The 16,425-nt window shown below is 39.2% G+C and overlaps 1 protein-coding gene across 3 annotated transcripts in view; it reads right to left on the minus strand.

The window, feature by feature from the left end:
• Positions 1–2,202: 2,202 nt before the first annotated feature.
• Positions 2,203–16,425, minus strand: part of LOC127436985 (UPF0606 protein KIAA1549-like) — a 30,654-nt gene continuing 16,431 nt past the window's right edge. The window contains exons 9-23 of one of the 3 annotated variants that reach the window (XM_051691540.1): positions 16,057–16,211; positions 15,805–15,979; positions 13,846–14,030; positions 12,965–13,170; positions 12,744–12,871; positions 10,897–10,911; positions 10,580–10,806; positions 9,646–9,875; positions 7,289–7,430; positions 6,856–7,209; positions 6,702–6,754; positions 5,864–5,991; positions 5,628–5,782; positions 5,354–5,441; positions 2,203–4,680 (exon numbers count right to left, since the gene is read on the minus strand). In XM_051691540.1, the coding sequence (XP_051547500.1) occupies positions 4,562–4,680; positions 5,354–5,441; positions 5,628–5,782; positions 5,864–5,991; positions 6,702–6,754; positions 6,856–7,209; positions 7,289–7,430; positions 9,646–9,875; positions 10,580–10,806; positions 10,897–10,911; positions 12,744–12,871; positions 12,965–13,170; positions 13,846–14,030; positions 15,805–15,979; positions 16,057–16,211 (2,360 nt within the window). In that variant the 3' untranslated portion in view covers positions 2,203–4,561. The remainder of the gene's footprint in view (positions 4,681–5,353; positions 5,442–5,627; positions 5,783–5,863; positions 5,992–6,701; positions 6,755–6,855; positions 7,210–7,288; positions 7,431–9,645; positions 9,876–10,579; positions 10,807–10,896; positions 10,912–12,743; positions 12,872–12,964; positions 13,171–13,845; positions 14,031–15,804; positions 15,980–16,056; positions 16,212–16,425) is intronic. The other 2 variants (XM_051691539.1, XM_051691538.1) reach the window with 2 other exon arrangements.

A 16,425-nucleotide genomic window follows, 5' to 3' on the forward strand; every position in this document is an offset into this window, starting at 1 on the left:
CACATAACCTTAAAAGCAATCTTTACAATACTTCTGTGCAAATCCACATGACCATATACATGAAAATACATTTAGAACGCCTACTGAATTACGAAGCTAAAGGAATTATATGCCTCAACAGTGATTTGGTCTTTTTTAAAATGTCCCATAGCAACACTTTCCCAACATCTTTAATAAATAGTACTTTTATAACAATAAAAAATAAATACAATCTAATATGGTTAACATATAATTTAACATATACAGTAATCAGATTGTGCTAAATGGGTCAATACATCAATATGCATATATATATATATATATATATATATATATATATATATATATATATATATATATATATATATATATACACTGGCTGCCAAAAGTTTGGAATAATGTACAGATTTTGCTGTTTCGGAAGGAAATTGGTACTTTAATTCACCAAAGTGGCATTCAGCTGATAACAAAGTATAGTCAGGACATTACTGATGTAAAAACAAACAGCACCATCACTATTTGAAAAAGATTTGATCAAATCAAGACAGGCCCCATTTCCAGCTGCCATCACTCCAATAGCTTATCCTCGAGTAATCATGCTAAATTGCTAATTTGGTACTAGAAAATCACTTGCCATTATATCAAGCACAGTTGAAAGCTATTTGATTCATTAAATGAAGCTTAACATTGTATTTGCGTTTGTTTTTGAGTTGCCACAGTATGCAATAGACTGGCATGTCTTAAGGTCAATATTAGGTCAAAAATGGCAAAAAAGAAACCGCTTTCTCTAGAAACTCGTCAGTCAATCATTGTTTTGAGGAATAAAGGCTATACAATGTTTGAAATTGCCAAAAAACTGAAGATTTCATACAAAGGTGTACACTACAGTCTTCAAAGACAAAGGACATCTGGCTCTAACAAGGACAGAAAGAGATGTGGAAGGCCAGATGTACAACTAAACAAGAGGATAAGTACATCAGAGTCTCTAGTTTGAGAAATAGACGCCTCACATGTCCTCAGCTGACAGCTTCATTTAATTCTACCTGCTCAACACCAGTTTCATGTACAACAGTAAAGAGAAGACTCAGGGGTGCAGGCCTTATGGGAAGAATTGCAAAGAAAAAGCCACTTTTGAAACAGAAAAACAAAAAGAAAAGGTTAAAGTGGGCAAAGAAACACAGACATTGGACAACAGATAATTGGAAAAGAGTGTTATGGATCTTAACCCCATTGAGCTTTTGTGGGATCAGCTAGACTGTAAGGTGTGTGAGAAGTGCCCGACAAGACAGTCACATCTATGGCAAATGCTTCAGGAAGCGTGGGGTGAAAATGTCACCGGAGTATCTGGACAAACTGACAGCTAGAATGCCAAGGATCTGCATTGCTGTCATTGCTGCACGTGGAAGATTTTTTGATGAGAGCTCTTTGAAGTAGTTTAAGTTTAGTAATTTTTCACGTTATTAATGTCCTGACTATATATTGTGATCAGTCGAATGCCACTTTGGTGAATAAAAGTACCAATTTCTTTCCATAAGAGCAAAATCTGTAAATTATTCCAAACTTTTGGCCACCAGTGTGTGTGTATATATATATATATATATATTGTGTGTATATACACTACTGGTCAAAAGTTCTGAAACACTTACTCATTCTTTATTATAATTTTTTTTTCTTCACATTTTAGAATAATAGTAAAGTCATCAAAACTATGGAATAACATAAATGGAACTATGGGAATTATGTTGTGACTAAACAAAATCCAAAATAAATCAAAACTGTGTTATATTTTAGCATCTTCAAAGTAGTCACCCTTTGCCTAGAATTTGCAGACATGTACTCTTGACATTTTCTCAACCAACTTCTTGAGGTATCACAATGGGATGCTTTTTAAACAGTACTGAAGGAGTTCCCATCCATGTTGGGCACTTATTGGCTGCTTTTCTTTATTATTTGGTCCAAGTCATCAATTTCAAAACTTATTTTTTATTTTTATAAAATTTAATTTTATAATGAAATAAATTAATATGGTGGCACAATTATATTTTTGTCTACAAAACTAATTTCAAACATTTAAGCATATGCCTTCAGATCAAAAGATTTTCAAGATCACGAGAAACATTTCAGTCAAGTGTTTCAAAACTTTTGACCGGTAGTGTGTATGTATGTGTGTGTGTGTGTATATATATATATATATATATATATATATATATATATATATATATATATATATATATATATTGCATATTGATGTGTGATTGATGATTTGTTTAGAATATGAACTTTTATCTTTCTTTCTTTCTTTATATATGTATATAATTTTCTCTCTTTTCCATAATAAACTCTCAAACTGATTGACTTCCATCATAAACATGATCAATGTGCAAAGATGAAAATGTGCAAAAATGAATAAATCTGTAAACTGAGAAACTTCTCCAGGCATACTTGAATAAGACACCAAACCGATTGGACATCCAACATTCATAAACCACTGGCATAAAGAGCTCAGATGAATACACACTGGTATCATGAATGCTTGCTTTGATACCTATGATATCTCTCCTTTGATGTAGACATAATGAGATCATGATGGATGTGGCAATGATGTTATCAGGATGGGAACAATGCTGGCAGCAGGCCAAATCTTTTCTCTGGAGGCAGTTGAGGCCACTTGTTGATCACTTCCAGATCACTAACAGAAAGCAATTTCTCAACACATTCAAAAATCTCCTTCCCTCCCCTGCAGAGTCTAAGGTACCCAGAGCTCAAATGTAAGGCAAAACTATGTCAAGACCATGTTCCACAACCTAGTGAGCTGCCATGCTACCTACTGCTTGTATAGGCAGCTGCATTCTAGGGGGCTGTTCACACCGAATACTTGTTCCGTCCATTGGCGCTGTTTTTCAATGGATTTTCTATGTAAACAAGCACTAGGCAGATGTCTTTGACCATTGTGCAGGAGAGCAACATTTTTTAGATGGCATGTCAAGTAAAGCTGGCGCCACACTAGCCGATTTTTCCAGTGATTTTCAGGTGTGAGCTTCATTTACATAATCGCCAGCCAGGCAGAGGGAGACAGCGCGTGCAATGGCGTCTGCATGCGGGAAAACTTTTTTCACACTCATCGCAACGCATTCTGCGATTGTCTTCTCAGCCAAGGACACATGCGATGCTGCCTTAGAATGTGGCTAAAGCAAGGTGTTGGTTGCATGCATATGATGCCTTAAAATACTGCCTCTGTAGGCAGCTCACTAGGGTTTGGAACACAGAACATGTTTTAACTTGATCAGCCATCTTGAATAAATGGGAGAACAGGGAAGAGGCGAGAGAACAAAAGGCGAGAGGTAAAGATGCCACTTTGTAGATTCCGGGGTGAAGGCAAGAAATTATTTTTAGCACCAAAGGAAGTTCAGAGACACAAGGATGATCCATTTGAAGGAAGCACTTCGACAGACATGGAATTGAAAGGGAGGGATTTTCACATTATCAACAGTCAGCAATAAGTATGGAAAGTTCACAGCTCTCAGCATGCATATTGAGAGTCTGAATATGGGGCAACGTTGTCTATTTTTCTAAACAGTATGGACAAGTCATTGTTATGACAGATGTCTGTTTTTTTGTGAAATATAAGAGAGAGTCTTGAAGTTCATTTTCTGCATATCAGCAGTACAATTTTAATTGTGGATGTATTGGCTATGACAGTATGGAATATTTGCGGCATTTCTTCATGTGTAACAGACCAGCCGTACTTAAATTTGTAGGCCTGAAACATGCTCTGCACAAGAACACAATCGCTTCTACCACAAGCTCAATTTTGTGCATTGTTGCGTTGCAAAATGTATCAGGTGGTAATTCATAGGGTGCCTACACACTAGAGTTTACACAGCGTCAGAGAACGCTGCGAATGCATTGATTTCAATGGGGATGGTGCGTCAGAAGGACGGAGAGGAAAACGCAAGGGTTTATGACAGTGACACTCCATCATGCTAAAAAGTTGAAAGCATGCGTTGACCAAGGACAATCTTGGAAAGGTGGGACTAATTGCACTGTGAAATAAAACAAAAATGGCAGACAAACTCATACATGCATTAAACGCTCCGTCTGAGCTTTCCCTAGTGTGTAGGCACCCTTAACGCAATTCATTCTCAAGGTTGCCACAAGGGGCAATACTGTCATTCACGGTGGAGCACCAGTTTAAAGAAAATCTTGCTGAGTGAGTTAAAGTCGACATGTCTCCGGCACAGCAACGCAAGAGTGCACGCAATTATGTTCAAAGACAACAATGAGGCAAAACTTTCGCATCTACGTTAGTTTACTCACAAAATGTACGTTTCCGGCCTAAGATTTTGGTTTCGGTTTATGTAAAGCAGCTTCTCATTTATGGAGCCTTGTCAGAATTTGTGAGGATGTTTATGTGGTACATCACAGCTAACAGCTGCAAAAGGAAGTTACCCACATCTGGGGTTTGGGTTTATCTCAACTGTGGTAGCTGGCAACAGCTGTTTGTTTCTGAGAAAGTCTCTGAAGTTCCTCCCTGATCGCCTTTATGAGGGAGGCAGAGGACTGAGGGGGTAAAGAATGCTCCTCAGGGCCAATGTACCCCGCGGTAGAGGGTTCCAGGTGGGCCTGGGGTGTTGGTGGACCCTGGAGGGCTGTCCTGGGCATTTGGAATACAGGTGAGGAATACTCTGGGAATGTCAAAATCTGTGAGATAGAGAGAGAGAGAATTCATGAATTAAAAATCCAGGAAATGTTCTATAACTAAATTTAAATGTATAGTGCAACAAATAAAAATATTTAAGTACATTTTTAAACTCTAAATCATGCTTCCGGTCGGCAGCGGTACGCACGTGTGACACAGTCGCATTGGCATTTGCAACATGCGAAAACTGACGCATGTGAGACAGCCGAAAGAGCAGCGCTGTTTACAAGTGAGAAGGAGGAATGCTGTAGAGTAGATCGGTTAATTTTGGTTTAGATATGTATTTATCTGTTTCTTTACTCACAATGGTGCATTTGTGTGCACATCCTGGATGTCTCAACCCAGTGAAGAATGTGAGATTACCTCGGTATCCATGGCAACATGAAAACATCACACGAGAGACCGCTTGGACTCCAACCTCTCCTGAAGCGTTAGATTACAGTTAAAAAGTACTTAAATATTTATCTTTTTCCTCATCAAAAGTGACTTATAACTTTAGAAGACATTAATTTAACAGCTGGAGTCGTATTGATGACGTTTATGCTGACTGTCTGTGATTTTTGGACCTTCAAAAGAGAAATTGCCATTCGCTTGCATTTTAAGGACCTAATAAGCTAAGAAATCTTTATATTTTTCTTAAAATGTGTTCTGGTGAAGAAAGAAAATCATACACACCTGGGATATCATGAGAGTGTGTAAATATTGAGAGAATTTTCATTTTTGGGTGAACTATCCCTTTAAGACACAGCATGCATTTTAGATTCTAACAAACAATGAAAAACAACTATTTTATTTGTCAATATGTCACTACTTTTATAGTACACAGATAAGTTGCAAATACTTTGTCAATACAAATGTACAGTTATGCCAATAAAGGACACTAAATTGAAAATAGAGAGAGAGAGAGAGAGAGAGAGATGGAGACCACTGGGATTAATGTTTGACTCACAGCATCTCGGTTGGACCCTGGTCTAGGGATCTCTTCATCTGAGCGGTACTGGGCCCAGCTGGATCCCGACGGTCCTGATACACTTCGGCCAACACCAGGATACAGTCCAATTCGACTTGACAAACCCACCTGTGTTAGCTGATGCAACTGTGCACCTGCACACACAACACATCGCTATTATCGTAGAATAAACTTGCACTTAAACGGCATGTGAAATAAACTCAAAAGCCCTTTACCTGTGCTGCCCCCTAAAGGTCGTGGCCGAGAAGACGATGGAAGCTCCTCTCCATACTGCCCCCTGCTGGAGTACCCAGGATCTGACTGCATCTCTCCTGACACAAGATACCCAGAGCCTTGTGCTTGCCTGTAAATTTATATAGACAATCTGCTGAGTAAATATTACATCTGACACTTAATCAATTAGTAATGATTACACAGCCATTCTACCCCTAATAAGCACTTGCATGATATGAATACCCGAATTGACACTGCAATATGATCAACACAAGAGTCTGTCAAACTTGTAGACAAAATGGGACTTGGCTGCATGTTTTCCAGTATTTAAAGGTGCACTCACTCATTTTTTTCCTCATTAAAAAAACGTTCTACTCCAAAAGAAATTAATAGTAATTCTGAAACATATTGTATAAAATTGTGACCACTCACATGAGATGAAGACTCCAGTCATATTAGTAACTTTATTAAACCTCTTTAAATCTACATGGAGAGGGTCAGGGGACCCTCATGGGGGCTGCCATGTTGAGATCAAATGACCAGCCGAATACTACTTGCTGAATCTCAGTAACCAACCTGTTATTGGACACTTTCACTCTTAGATTCAATTAATCATGGCTGACTATGAATAGTGAATTTCTACAATGGCATCTGCAACTTAAAACTACTGATTTTAATTGATGCTGCATCCAAGCCACTAGTTGTCACTGTAAGACGACACAAACAAAAAAGTTACTGAGCGCACCTTTGGAAGATTCTGTACTAGTTCATCAATTTACATTTTAAAGTGAATTCATAATTAAAACTTTTTTCCACAACACATTCCAGAATCCATCTCACCTCTGAAGCAAACCTTGGACTGACGTGGGAGACAGTCCTAACTCGGCATACCTCTATAAGGTAGGGAGAGAGGAGAAATTCCACACAGTTTAACTACAGTAACTACATACTGAATGTGTATGAAACTGACACAGCTCAAAATACAGTAACTCACCGCCGAGAAAGGACTGTGTGCAGGGGCTGCGGGATAAGACGAACAACCCCACTGGCGTGAGGGCCGTGAGGACGGGCTAGAAGTTTGACCAGGGCTGACTTCTCCAACTCCAGTGACTGCAGTAACACCTGTGAACGTCAAAGGGGCGGTGCTTCCTTGAGAAGAGGGCGAGACAAGCGCAAAGGCATCATCCAATAAGGAGTGCATCTGCTGCCGGGCTTCTTCAATGGTTGGATGAGGTGGGACGTAAGTGGGTGGGGCAGGGGCAGGGCCAGGAGGCGGAGATCCAGGGTCTAAAAACACCTCATCGGTGGGGGATGGGCTACCTGCATCTGGGAGCTGGTCTGCATCAGACTATAAGAATAAAACAGTAATGTTTTGGTTAGTTTGTGTTTTAGCTTGATGAAAGCATGCGTGCATGTGTGTGTCCTACCACATATGCTACATTGTTGACCCCTGGGTACTTCCTGTATGTGGCGTCCCCATCAGTAATGAGGCGATCTTTGTCTCTTAGACTTCCGCTACCACCCAGATTCTGTCTCTGCCTCTGTCTGGGAGAGTGTCGACCTCTGGACCTACACACAAAAACGAACATTAAAAAAACACGATCCTAAACTAAATCTATTCACTTTTCTTCCAAAGCTTAAAGACCCTATTATATGAATTGATTAGCAACGTTTTCTTACCTGTTTTGACATAATCCCTATTTAAACAGGAGGTAGGACATATCAAAGGGCTTGACCCTTTTTTAGACAGCCAATAGCCTTTAGTTCTCGTCACAGCATTACAAAGCCTTGCCACAGCGAAAATGAATAAATTACAACCAATTCCTTCATAACAATTGGAAAGGAAATAAAATATGAGTGTTAACACAACATGATTTGCTACTTGCTATTGCTAGTCGGTGGCAGGTGGTATTTATAATAAATGGGGGAGGGACATTGTCGTTATAGTGAGCATATTAAGGATGAAAAATTTGTTTAATACAAAGTGATTCATCAATAGAAATGGAAGAGAAAGACAGTACATTTTGAATGTGTATATCTGCTCAAATCTAAAGCTGCAGTAATTTTTTTCCTCATTTAAAAAGTTTTACTTCTAAAGAAATGAATTGTAATTTTGAAACAGATGTACAAAATCATGACCACTCATGTGAGGTGAAGAGTTCAGTCATATCAGTAGCCTTATAAAAGCTGTTGGGGTGGGGGCGCCCTCATGGTGGCAGCCATTTTAGCATCACATGACCAGCTGAATACTACTGGCTTAATATCAATAACTGCCCTGTTATTGAACATTTTCATTCATGGATTAAATTAATCCTTACTGTGCATAGTGAATTTCTACAATGGCATTGGTAAATGTGTTTGAATGATGCAGCATCCAGGCCACTATGTGTCAGTGTAAGCCATACTTCGACATACTTTTTTTTAAGTACACTATCATATAGTTAATCTCAACTACGAAATTACTGATGAAAATGTGTGTTGATGATGGTTTATTTCATCAACATTAACGAAGACAAAACGAAAAAGACATGATAATCAAGACATACTGTTGACAAAACAAAACTATGACAAGATAAGCAACTATTGCAATACATTAACAATGCATAAAATTGATTAATATGAATGAATATGACATGATGAAATATTTACTGAATTTAAAGAGCATTTTCTTGATATACAGTATACACTGTAGATGGCCTCAAACTAACAGAAATGGGCTAAAAGACACAAAACTCTATTTTGACTGTCATGGGGTCTTTAAAGAAATACAAATGTGACAAGAAGGGCATGGCCGGGCCATGGTGCGCGAACGGCGCTGAATCAGCTGATCAGCGGGAGAGCGAGATAAGGGGGAGCCGGAGACAACAGTTCGAGAGAGACGCACGCAGCAGTGCTGCATGTGTGTCTGTGTTCCTTTATGTTTTATGTTGTTTTAAGTTCATTTATATCATTAAACTTTACATTTATTGTTCAGCCGATTCCCACCTCCTCCTTGCCCAACTTTTACTGTTACAGTGGTGCCGAAACCCAGGAGGGAGGAGGGATACGCTGTCATGGAGTCCTCGCCGCTGCCGCAAAGGAGCAGCCCCGGCTGTCTGCCTGGGGACGGAGGGGTCTCTGCCGGCCGCCGAGAGCCAGAGGAACTGCTGCCATCTGCCGAGAAAGGGAGGAGCGGTTCTGTCTGACAGGAGTCAGAGGACTTGCTGCCGTCCACCGAGGGAGGAGCGAGCTGTCGTCCACCAGAGGGGAGGAGCGGTTGAGGACCGGGCGACGGCGTGTCCGGGAAACGGCGGGCACTTTTTCTCTCTCTCTCCTCTCTCTGTATGTCTCTCGCTCACCCTTTCCCACCCTTTCCCACCAGTTGACAGAATGGCCGGAAGGGCAGCGTCTCCCCTCCAGAGATGGGGGCAGGGGTTAGGTCAGTCAGGTGGTGCCCTGGTCTGAATCGGGTGGGGGAGGAGTGTGATGAGGAGGAGGGTGTGGCCGGGCTGTTAGGGTGCATGGCCGGTGCTGAATCAGCTGATCAGCGGGAGAGCGAGATAAGGGGGAGACGGCAGTTTGAGAGAGAGAGAGAGAGAGAGAGAGACGCACGTGGCCATGCTGCATGTGTCAGTGTTCCTTTATGTTTTATGTTGTTTTAAGTTCATTTATATCATTAAACTTTATGTTTATTGTTCAGCCGATTCCCACCTCCTCCTTGCCCAACTTTTACTGTTACAATAAACCAATACCAATCTCCCAATGTTTCATCTTTTGCAGAACAAAACAAGTTTATTGTCCTGACCTCTTGTGTAGCTCTCCACATGATGAGTGTGTGTGTTCTTCTGGGTGCAAAATCTTGTGTATCTGCTCCTGAGCTTGTTGATACACTCGCTGCTGCTCGGAGCTGTCACCAAATGCAGCCATGATGTCCTCCATGGAAGGGAATTCGTAGTGGCCCTTTCTCTTGGCACGCAGGCGAATTTTATTACGATGATGTTCTATCTCAGATTTATGCCTCAAGGCCACCTGGATCTACATCAATGCACATACAGTTTGGAATAAAGGAAATAAGTCATACATGTTTTCTAAAAGACAACAAGAAATCAGAACTTGTTGTCTATTTACTTTCTTAATAAATCTTCTTCTTATTGTGCATGATAAATTGGTTTTCTGAAAAGAAAATATTTGATTTCATAATCTATCAGCAAAAAAATCTTTCATCAAATTAATAGTTCGCCCCTGAAATATATTTTTTTTCTTCTAACGTAACAAAGGCCCCATAGGCGGGGAAAAATCATATTAAAGGGATAGTTCACCCAAAAACAAAAATTCTGTCATTATTTATTCACTCTCATGTTGTTCTAAACCCATGTAACTTTCATTATCCTGTGGAAGACAAGCAGAGATGTTAGGCAGAATGAAAGTCTCACGGATGACCATTCACTTTCATTGTATGGAAAAAAGATGCAATGAAAGTGAATGGTGACTGAGGAGAGTAAATACATTTTCATTCAAATCTTAATGGATAAAAATTAAGTCCTGATAAATATTCTGTTTTACTCTGAAATTTCTCACATTATGGAAATTAAATGCATCTTGAATGCCATTTCAAGCTGTCTTTAAAGTAATTTGTGAGTATGTTTTTATAGTATATTATTAGAGAACATTTTTGTAAGCACTGGGTGAGCCTGTTATTTATACAAATATTTTGTGTATATGAAGAGGAGTTAACTGACCTCACAGCTGACCTTTGTTTCTTCAGGCATCTTCTCCGTTAGGTTGGGACTCAAGGCTTGGTTATGTGAATGAGGGGATGGGCTCGGCATGGGCTGCATGGCTATAAGCTGAATCTTATTGGACACTTTGCGTGTTCCATCGGATGAGCCTCTGGAGAGACGGTCCACATGCTCAAATATGGATGAGGAGGACAACTGCTCATCTGCACCACTGCCAGGATGACCACCTGAAGATCAAGGCCAGATGTCAAAGGCCATGCATTTGCAACCAAATATATGCAAGGACAATCAATTTGATTGTTAATAATAAGGCTTACCAAGTTTGTTTTTTGCTGGCAACCAATGGAATAAGTGGGGGAGAGAGAGATAGCGAGATTAAATTCAAATCAGTTCTAATCAAATCATTCACATTTTTATTTGTAGAGCATCTTTATTTCTTTTCACATCACAAATCATTCCAAAGCAACATTTTCTTATATATATTGCACACATACAGTGTATATGGATCATTTTAAAGTAAGAAAGGTCTTAAATATTTCTGTTTCTCACCCACACCAATCATATCACTTTTGAGGACACGGATTTAAAGGAATGTTCCGGGTTCAATACAAGTTAAGTTCAATCAACAGCATTTGTAGCATAATATTGATTACCACATAAATTAATTTTGAATCGTCCCTCCTTTTCTTTAAAAAAAAGCAGAATTCAAAATTACAGTGAGGCACTCACAATGGAAGTGAATGGGGACAAACACAGAAGGTTCAAACACAGAAATGTGAAGCTTATAAGTTTATAAAAGCACTAGTGTTACATCTTCTGTTAAAACTTACATCGTCATGGTAATGAAGTTGTAAAATTGGCTATAACTTTACACAGAAAATTTAGTATGCGATTTTATCACACTAAAATCATGTTTACACGCATATTGTTTACATCTTGTGGCTATACTTTTGAAAAAGTGAGTATTTTAACGTTCAAAAATTGGCCCCCATTCACTTTCATTGTAAGTGCCTCACAGTAACCAATATTTTTCCTTTTTTAAAAAACAGAAGGGAAGAGTCAAAATAAATTTTTATGGTAATCAACATTATGCCACAAATGCTGTCGATTGAGCTTATTGTATTGAACCCGGAACATTCCTTTAACCACTGGAGTCTTATGGATTACCTTTATGCTGCCTTTATGTGCTTTTTGGAGTTTCAAAGTTCTGGCCACCATTCACTTGCATTGTATGGACCAACAGAGCTGAAATATTCTTCTAAAAATCTTTGTTTGTGTTCAGCAGAAGAAGAAAGTCACACATCTGGGATTGCATGAGGGTGAGTAAATGATGAGAGAATTTTCATTTTCGGGTGAACTATCCCTTTAACTGAACTTTTATTGGCTATTTTTTGAACAATATATAATTTGTTTTATAATTGGAAACCTAACATACTTCTTTATGTGAAACGTTTTGCTTGAAAGTGAGTTTGTGTTATATTTCTATAAAATAAATGCCACTGGTTTAATATTTTGTTGTGCAATGACATTTTTAACCATGACTGAAGTGTCTAAATACTTTTATGGCCACTTTATATTTTTTAAACACACAAACTTACATAGAGTTAGGGACCATTTACATCGAGTGCGTTCTTCCATCTGTCTGCACTGTTTTTCAATTGTTTTGCTATGTAAGCATGCACTGTTTATGTAACAAACACAATTGATTTTTCTATAATTTATTTTATTTTATTTTTTTCCTCTATATATTTTATGTATTTTGAGTATTTGTATGTATGTGTATTAAGTGTTGTCTATATATGTCAGACTGAACTAATTGCCCCATGGGGATTAATAAAGCTCTAAACTAAACTAAACTAAACTATACGGACAGCTTTGTCTGTTTTGTTTGGCCCCGTCTCACCGTTTCTTCAGCGTCTCACACAGAAGCACCACATTTTTTAGATGCCGTGTCAAGTTAAAAAGAACTTCAACTGTTAGAAACGTGTCTTGAGACAGTCTGTCCTTTTCGTGGCGCTGCATCTTTTTTTTAAGCACAAGGACAGATTCGGAGTGAACGGTCGCTTAAGAGTTAGTTATGGTAGGTATATACAGTAAAATCTGTATTGAGCATTTGTTTCCAACTCTTTCTATGATTAGTGTGTGTTTTGGTGTTGTATGGTACCATGCTTGCTCTTGCGATGTTGGGGTTTACTGTCACTTGGTGTCACTGCAGGTCTGGTGCTCTCCTCGGCTGATTCTCTACCACTGGATGCTTCACTTCCTAATGAATCTCCATCAGACGGAGACAATCTGACATAAACACAAGTACTTCAAGTTAAAAAAATCATATATCCCTACTTGCACAATCCAACACACAACACATAATCACAGACAGTCCCCTACCTGCCCCTCCTCCGCGCTGCGCGTGATGCTTTCGTGGACGAGCTCTTTGATTTGGGTGTGTTCAATTCTCCGCCCTCGGAGGGCGTGGCTTCTTTAACAGGAGGCGGTAGAGGGGCGGGCTCTTGAATTACCATGATGTCATCCTTACTGTGCTGGCCCAGGTGAAGCTTAGCAAAATCAAAGCCTTTTACACTTGGAGGCTGCAGCTAAACAAACAATATGCAAACAAACAGTAAATGCATCGTTCTGAGAAATGGTGCCATTTGGGTCTGAAAATTTTTTCTATTTGTATATACCGTATATATGTATTTTGAACTTTTATTTGAAAAGTTTATAGGTGAACTGTCAAGAAGAAATCATATTTTCACAACAAGTAACACCATCCATGCATGCATAAAAATTCAGATTAGTGGACATCAAATAATATTTTTCAATGGCTGATTCCAATGAGTGTTCTACAGTCTGCACAAGCTCCATAAATAGGATAAAGCCTTTTTTTCAAATAGCTGAAAATGACCCAAAATTTCTCATAGCATATTTATTTAATTAGCTAAAGCTATTTTCTCCAAATAATATCACTTTATACTCCCAAGCCTTGTCTGTTTAGTTTCCTGTGTGTGCCAGGCACCCACGGCATCAATCAAAGCTCAGTAAAAGAATATGACCCAAATATGTTCTAATCGCAAAAATTACATTGCGCTTTAAATGGCTGTTCCAAAGCAGTCCACTTTTTTGAAAATGCCCTTGACACAGGTGAGTAAAATGAGCACAGTCACAAGCCTCCTTTACATGTAGTGTCTATGAGTGGGGAAACTCATACCACACACACACACACACACACACACACACACACACACATACACTACACACACACTCAGCACCTTCTGTCTCTGTTGGATGGTGCTCATGGCATCTGGCTGGAACTCCAGCTTCTCTGAGCGGCAGAGCTTCCAGTAGAGGATGATGATGATGAGGATGACCACCAGCACTGGAACCACAACCCCCACGATCAGCCAAACGTTACTGGGCTGAGTCTCAGAGGGTGGCAGAGCAAGCTTTTCCACCGCTAAAGCAGAGTGACATAAAATAATATGTCTCAGGTAAGACAACAAAGCCCATTTTTTGCTTTAATCTTGTAGAAAGTATCAAGACTTGTCAAAAGAGAGTCCTGTTTTGCTGACTAGAGTGTAGAGGTCGACCGACAGTGGATTTTGCCGATACCAATAACTAAGGTGGTGGGCTGATAACCGATTAATCACCCGATGGTTTTTAAAATCCATTTCTTAGAATAAAAAAAATCGTATTCTTTCCTTACTATGACGGGCACAGACAAAGAGTCCTAAATGAATAAAATCTCAGATGCAGTTTATATTCAGCTAAAATCCCCAAAATGAAGATTTGGTACATAATGCAGGACTTTTAAGTTTAAACAAGCCGAAATACACCGGGGACTCTTATTTTGAAATGAATAAATGATGAAAAACTATCGGCACCGATTTTTGCCGATAACTATAGTTCAAAAAGCAACTATCGGCACCGATTAATCGGTTAAACCGATATATCGTCTACATCTTCTAGAGTGACTACTAGAGTGTTCTCATGTAATTGTACATTAAATAAAGTCATTATCAAAAGTGCTATTCATTTGTAAAATGAATATTATCTGGATCGAATTTAGTGACACTATATGTCAGGGGTGCTCACACTTTTATGGCATGAGATCTACTTTTTCATAATGCTATTACAGTAAGATCTACCATGCAGTTTAAATATACATTGTAGGCAGTGTTGTCACGATACCAACATTTCAGTAGTCTGAACCAATACCAGTGTAATTTGATGATCCTCGATGCAAAAAACAAATACTGACTAATTTGTTAATTGGGTAAACATTGTTTCAAGTTCTCTAGTAATTATTCAAAACAAGGAAACAGTCAGGAATAAAATAAGAACAAAGAATCAAATTAAGAAAACAGTGTTTAAAATTTCTAACAGCCACATCAAGTACTCAAGTAAACATTCTTACATTGTCATTGATTACAGGTCTTCACTGTATGATTATAGTATATTTATATTTTATTTTAAAGCTACTAAAGTTATCCAGCCAAGAGCAATGAATGGCTTTCTTGTTTTCTTGTTATTGTTGTTAAAATTAATGACATAGACAGTGGCAGGTCTATCAGGCTGCATTTACACTGCAAGTCCTAATGCACAGATCTGATACTTTGATACAAATCCGCTTCTTTGTCCCGGTGTTTACACTTACTTCAGCTATAACAGACTGTGTTTCTATCAATACCTCACCAAGACAGGCATTTTGAAATGTATTTGACCATCACACAGGCACGTACAGAACACACACACACACACACACTCCCAACACACACATACAAACACAAAAAGAAGCAGTCTGTCAAATAGTGCATGGAAGCAGAGTTTCCGAAACATAGGATGGCAGGGAAAGAGTCATTTATATTCACGAGGAAAGCGATACCTGATTGGACGATTCAGTAATTTTTTTCAGGAAAGCGCTACCCTGATTGGTTGTAGAAAATATAGCCCTACCCCTAATCATAACTGTAACCAATTAGGAAGAGCTATCCAAATATTAATGAGTCTTCTCCTGCCATCTTACGTTTTGGAAAACCACCTGTGTAGGAGCCGAAATTAGGAAATAAAAATTATCTTTAAAAATGTCATTATTTGAGTAGTTTCTCTCTCTGCTCCCTTTACCTTTTGACCTGTTAACGAGATCAACCATTGGTTGTCTTGCGATCGACATAATGAGCACCCCTGCTTTACAGCATGTACACGTGTATGTATAACTGAATTCAACTCACGTGTAGCCAGAATTCCATGTACCCGGTAGCCCAGTACAATAGCAGCTCTCTGAAGGTTGAGCCTATTGAGCATGGCCGCAGTGACCTGAGCTGGCAGTCTCTCTGACCCCGCCTCCACAAAATACACCAGCTCCAGAGGGTACTCCGGCCCATCCAGACGAGATGTCCGCACGATCTGAGACACACCAGCAGGGGGATCCATTTACAAAGAGGGTATATGGGAAGGACAGACAAATTATGGAAATGTTCTACCTGTACACTGTTGTTGCCAATAATAGTGGCTCTTCTCCATCGTCGATTGCCAGCCCCGTGTCCAAGTCCTTCTCCAACCAGCAGGGCCAATCGCCTCTCCATCTTGGCCTGAAAGGTCCTTTCATTTACTCGCTGATCCAACACACCCAGCAACACTAGAGAAAAGAAGGATCATCAGAAACATGTTCTGTCATTAAAGTTACCATTGTCTGGGAAGCTGTTTTTTTATTTTTTATTGTAGCTTGTCATGCTAAAAGTTTCTCATAATTTAAAGGGAAAATTGACCCAAAAATTAAAATCTCTCATTTACTCAACCTCATGCCATTCCAGATGTGTATGACTTTCCTTCTTTTGCAGAACACGAACAGA

The sequence above is a fragment of the Myxocyprinus asiaticus genome, chromosome 47 (assembly GCF_019703515.2).
Source record: "Myxocyprinus asiaticus isolate MX2 ecotype Aquarium Trade chromosome 47, UBuf_Myxa_2, whole genome shotgun sequence".
NCBI lineage: Eukaryota > Metazoa > Chordata > Actinopteri > Cypriniformes > Catostomidae > Myxocyprinus > Myxocyprinus asiaticus.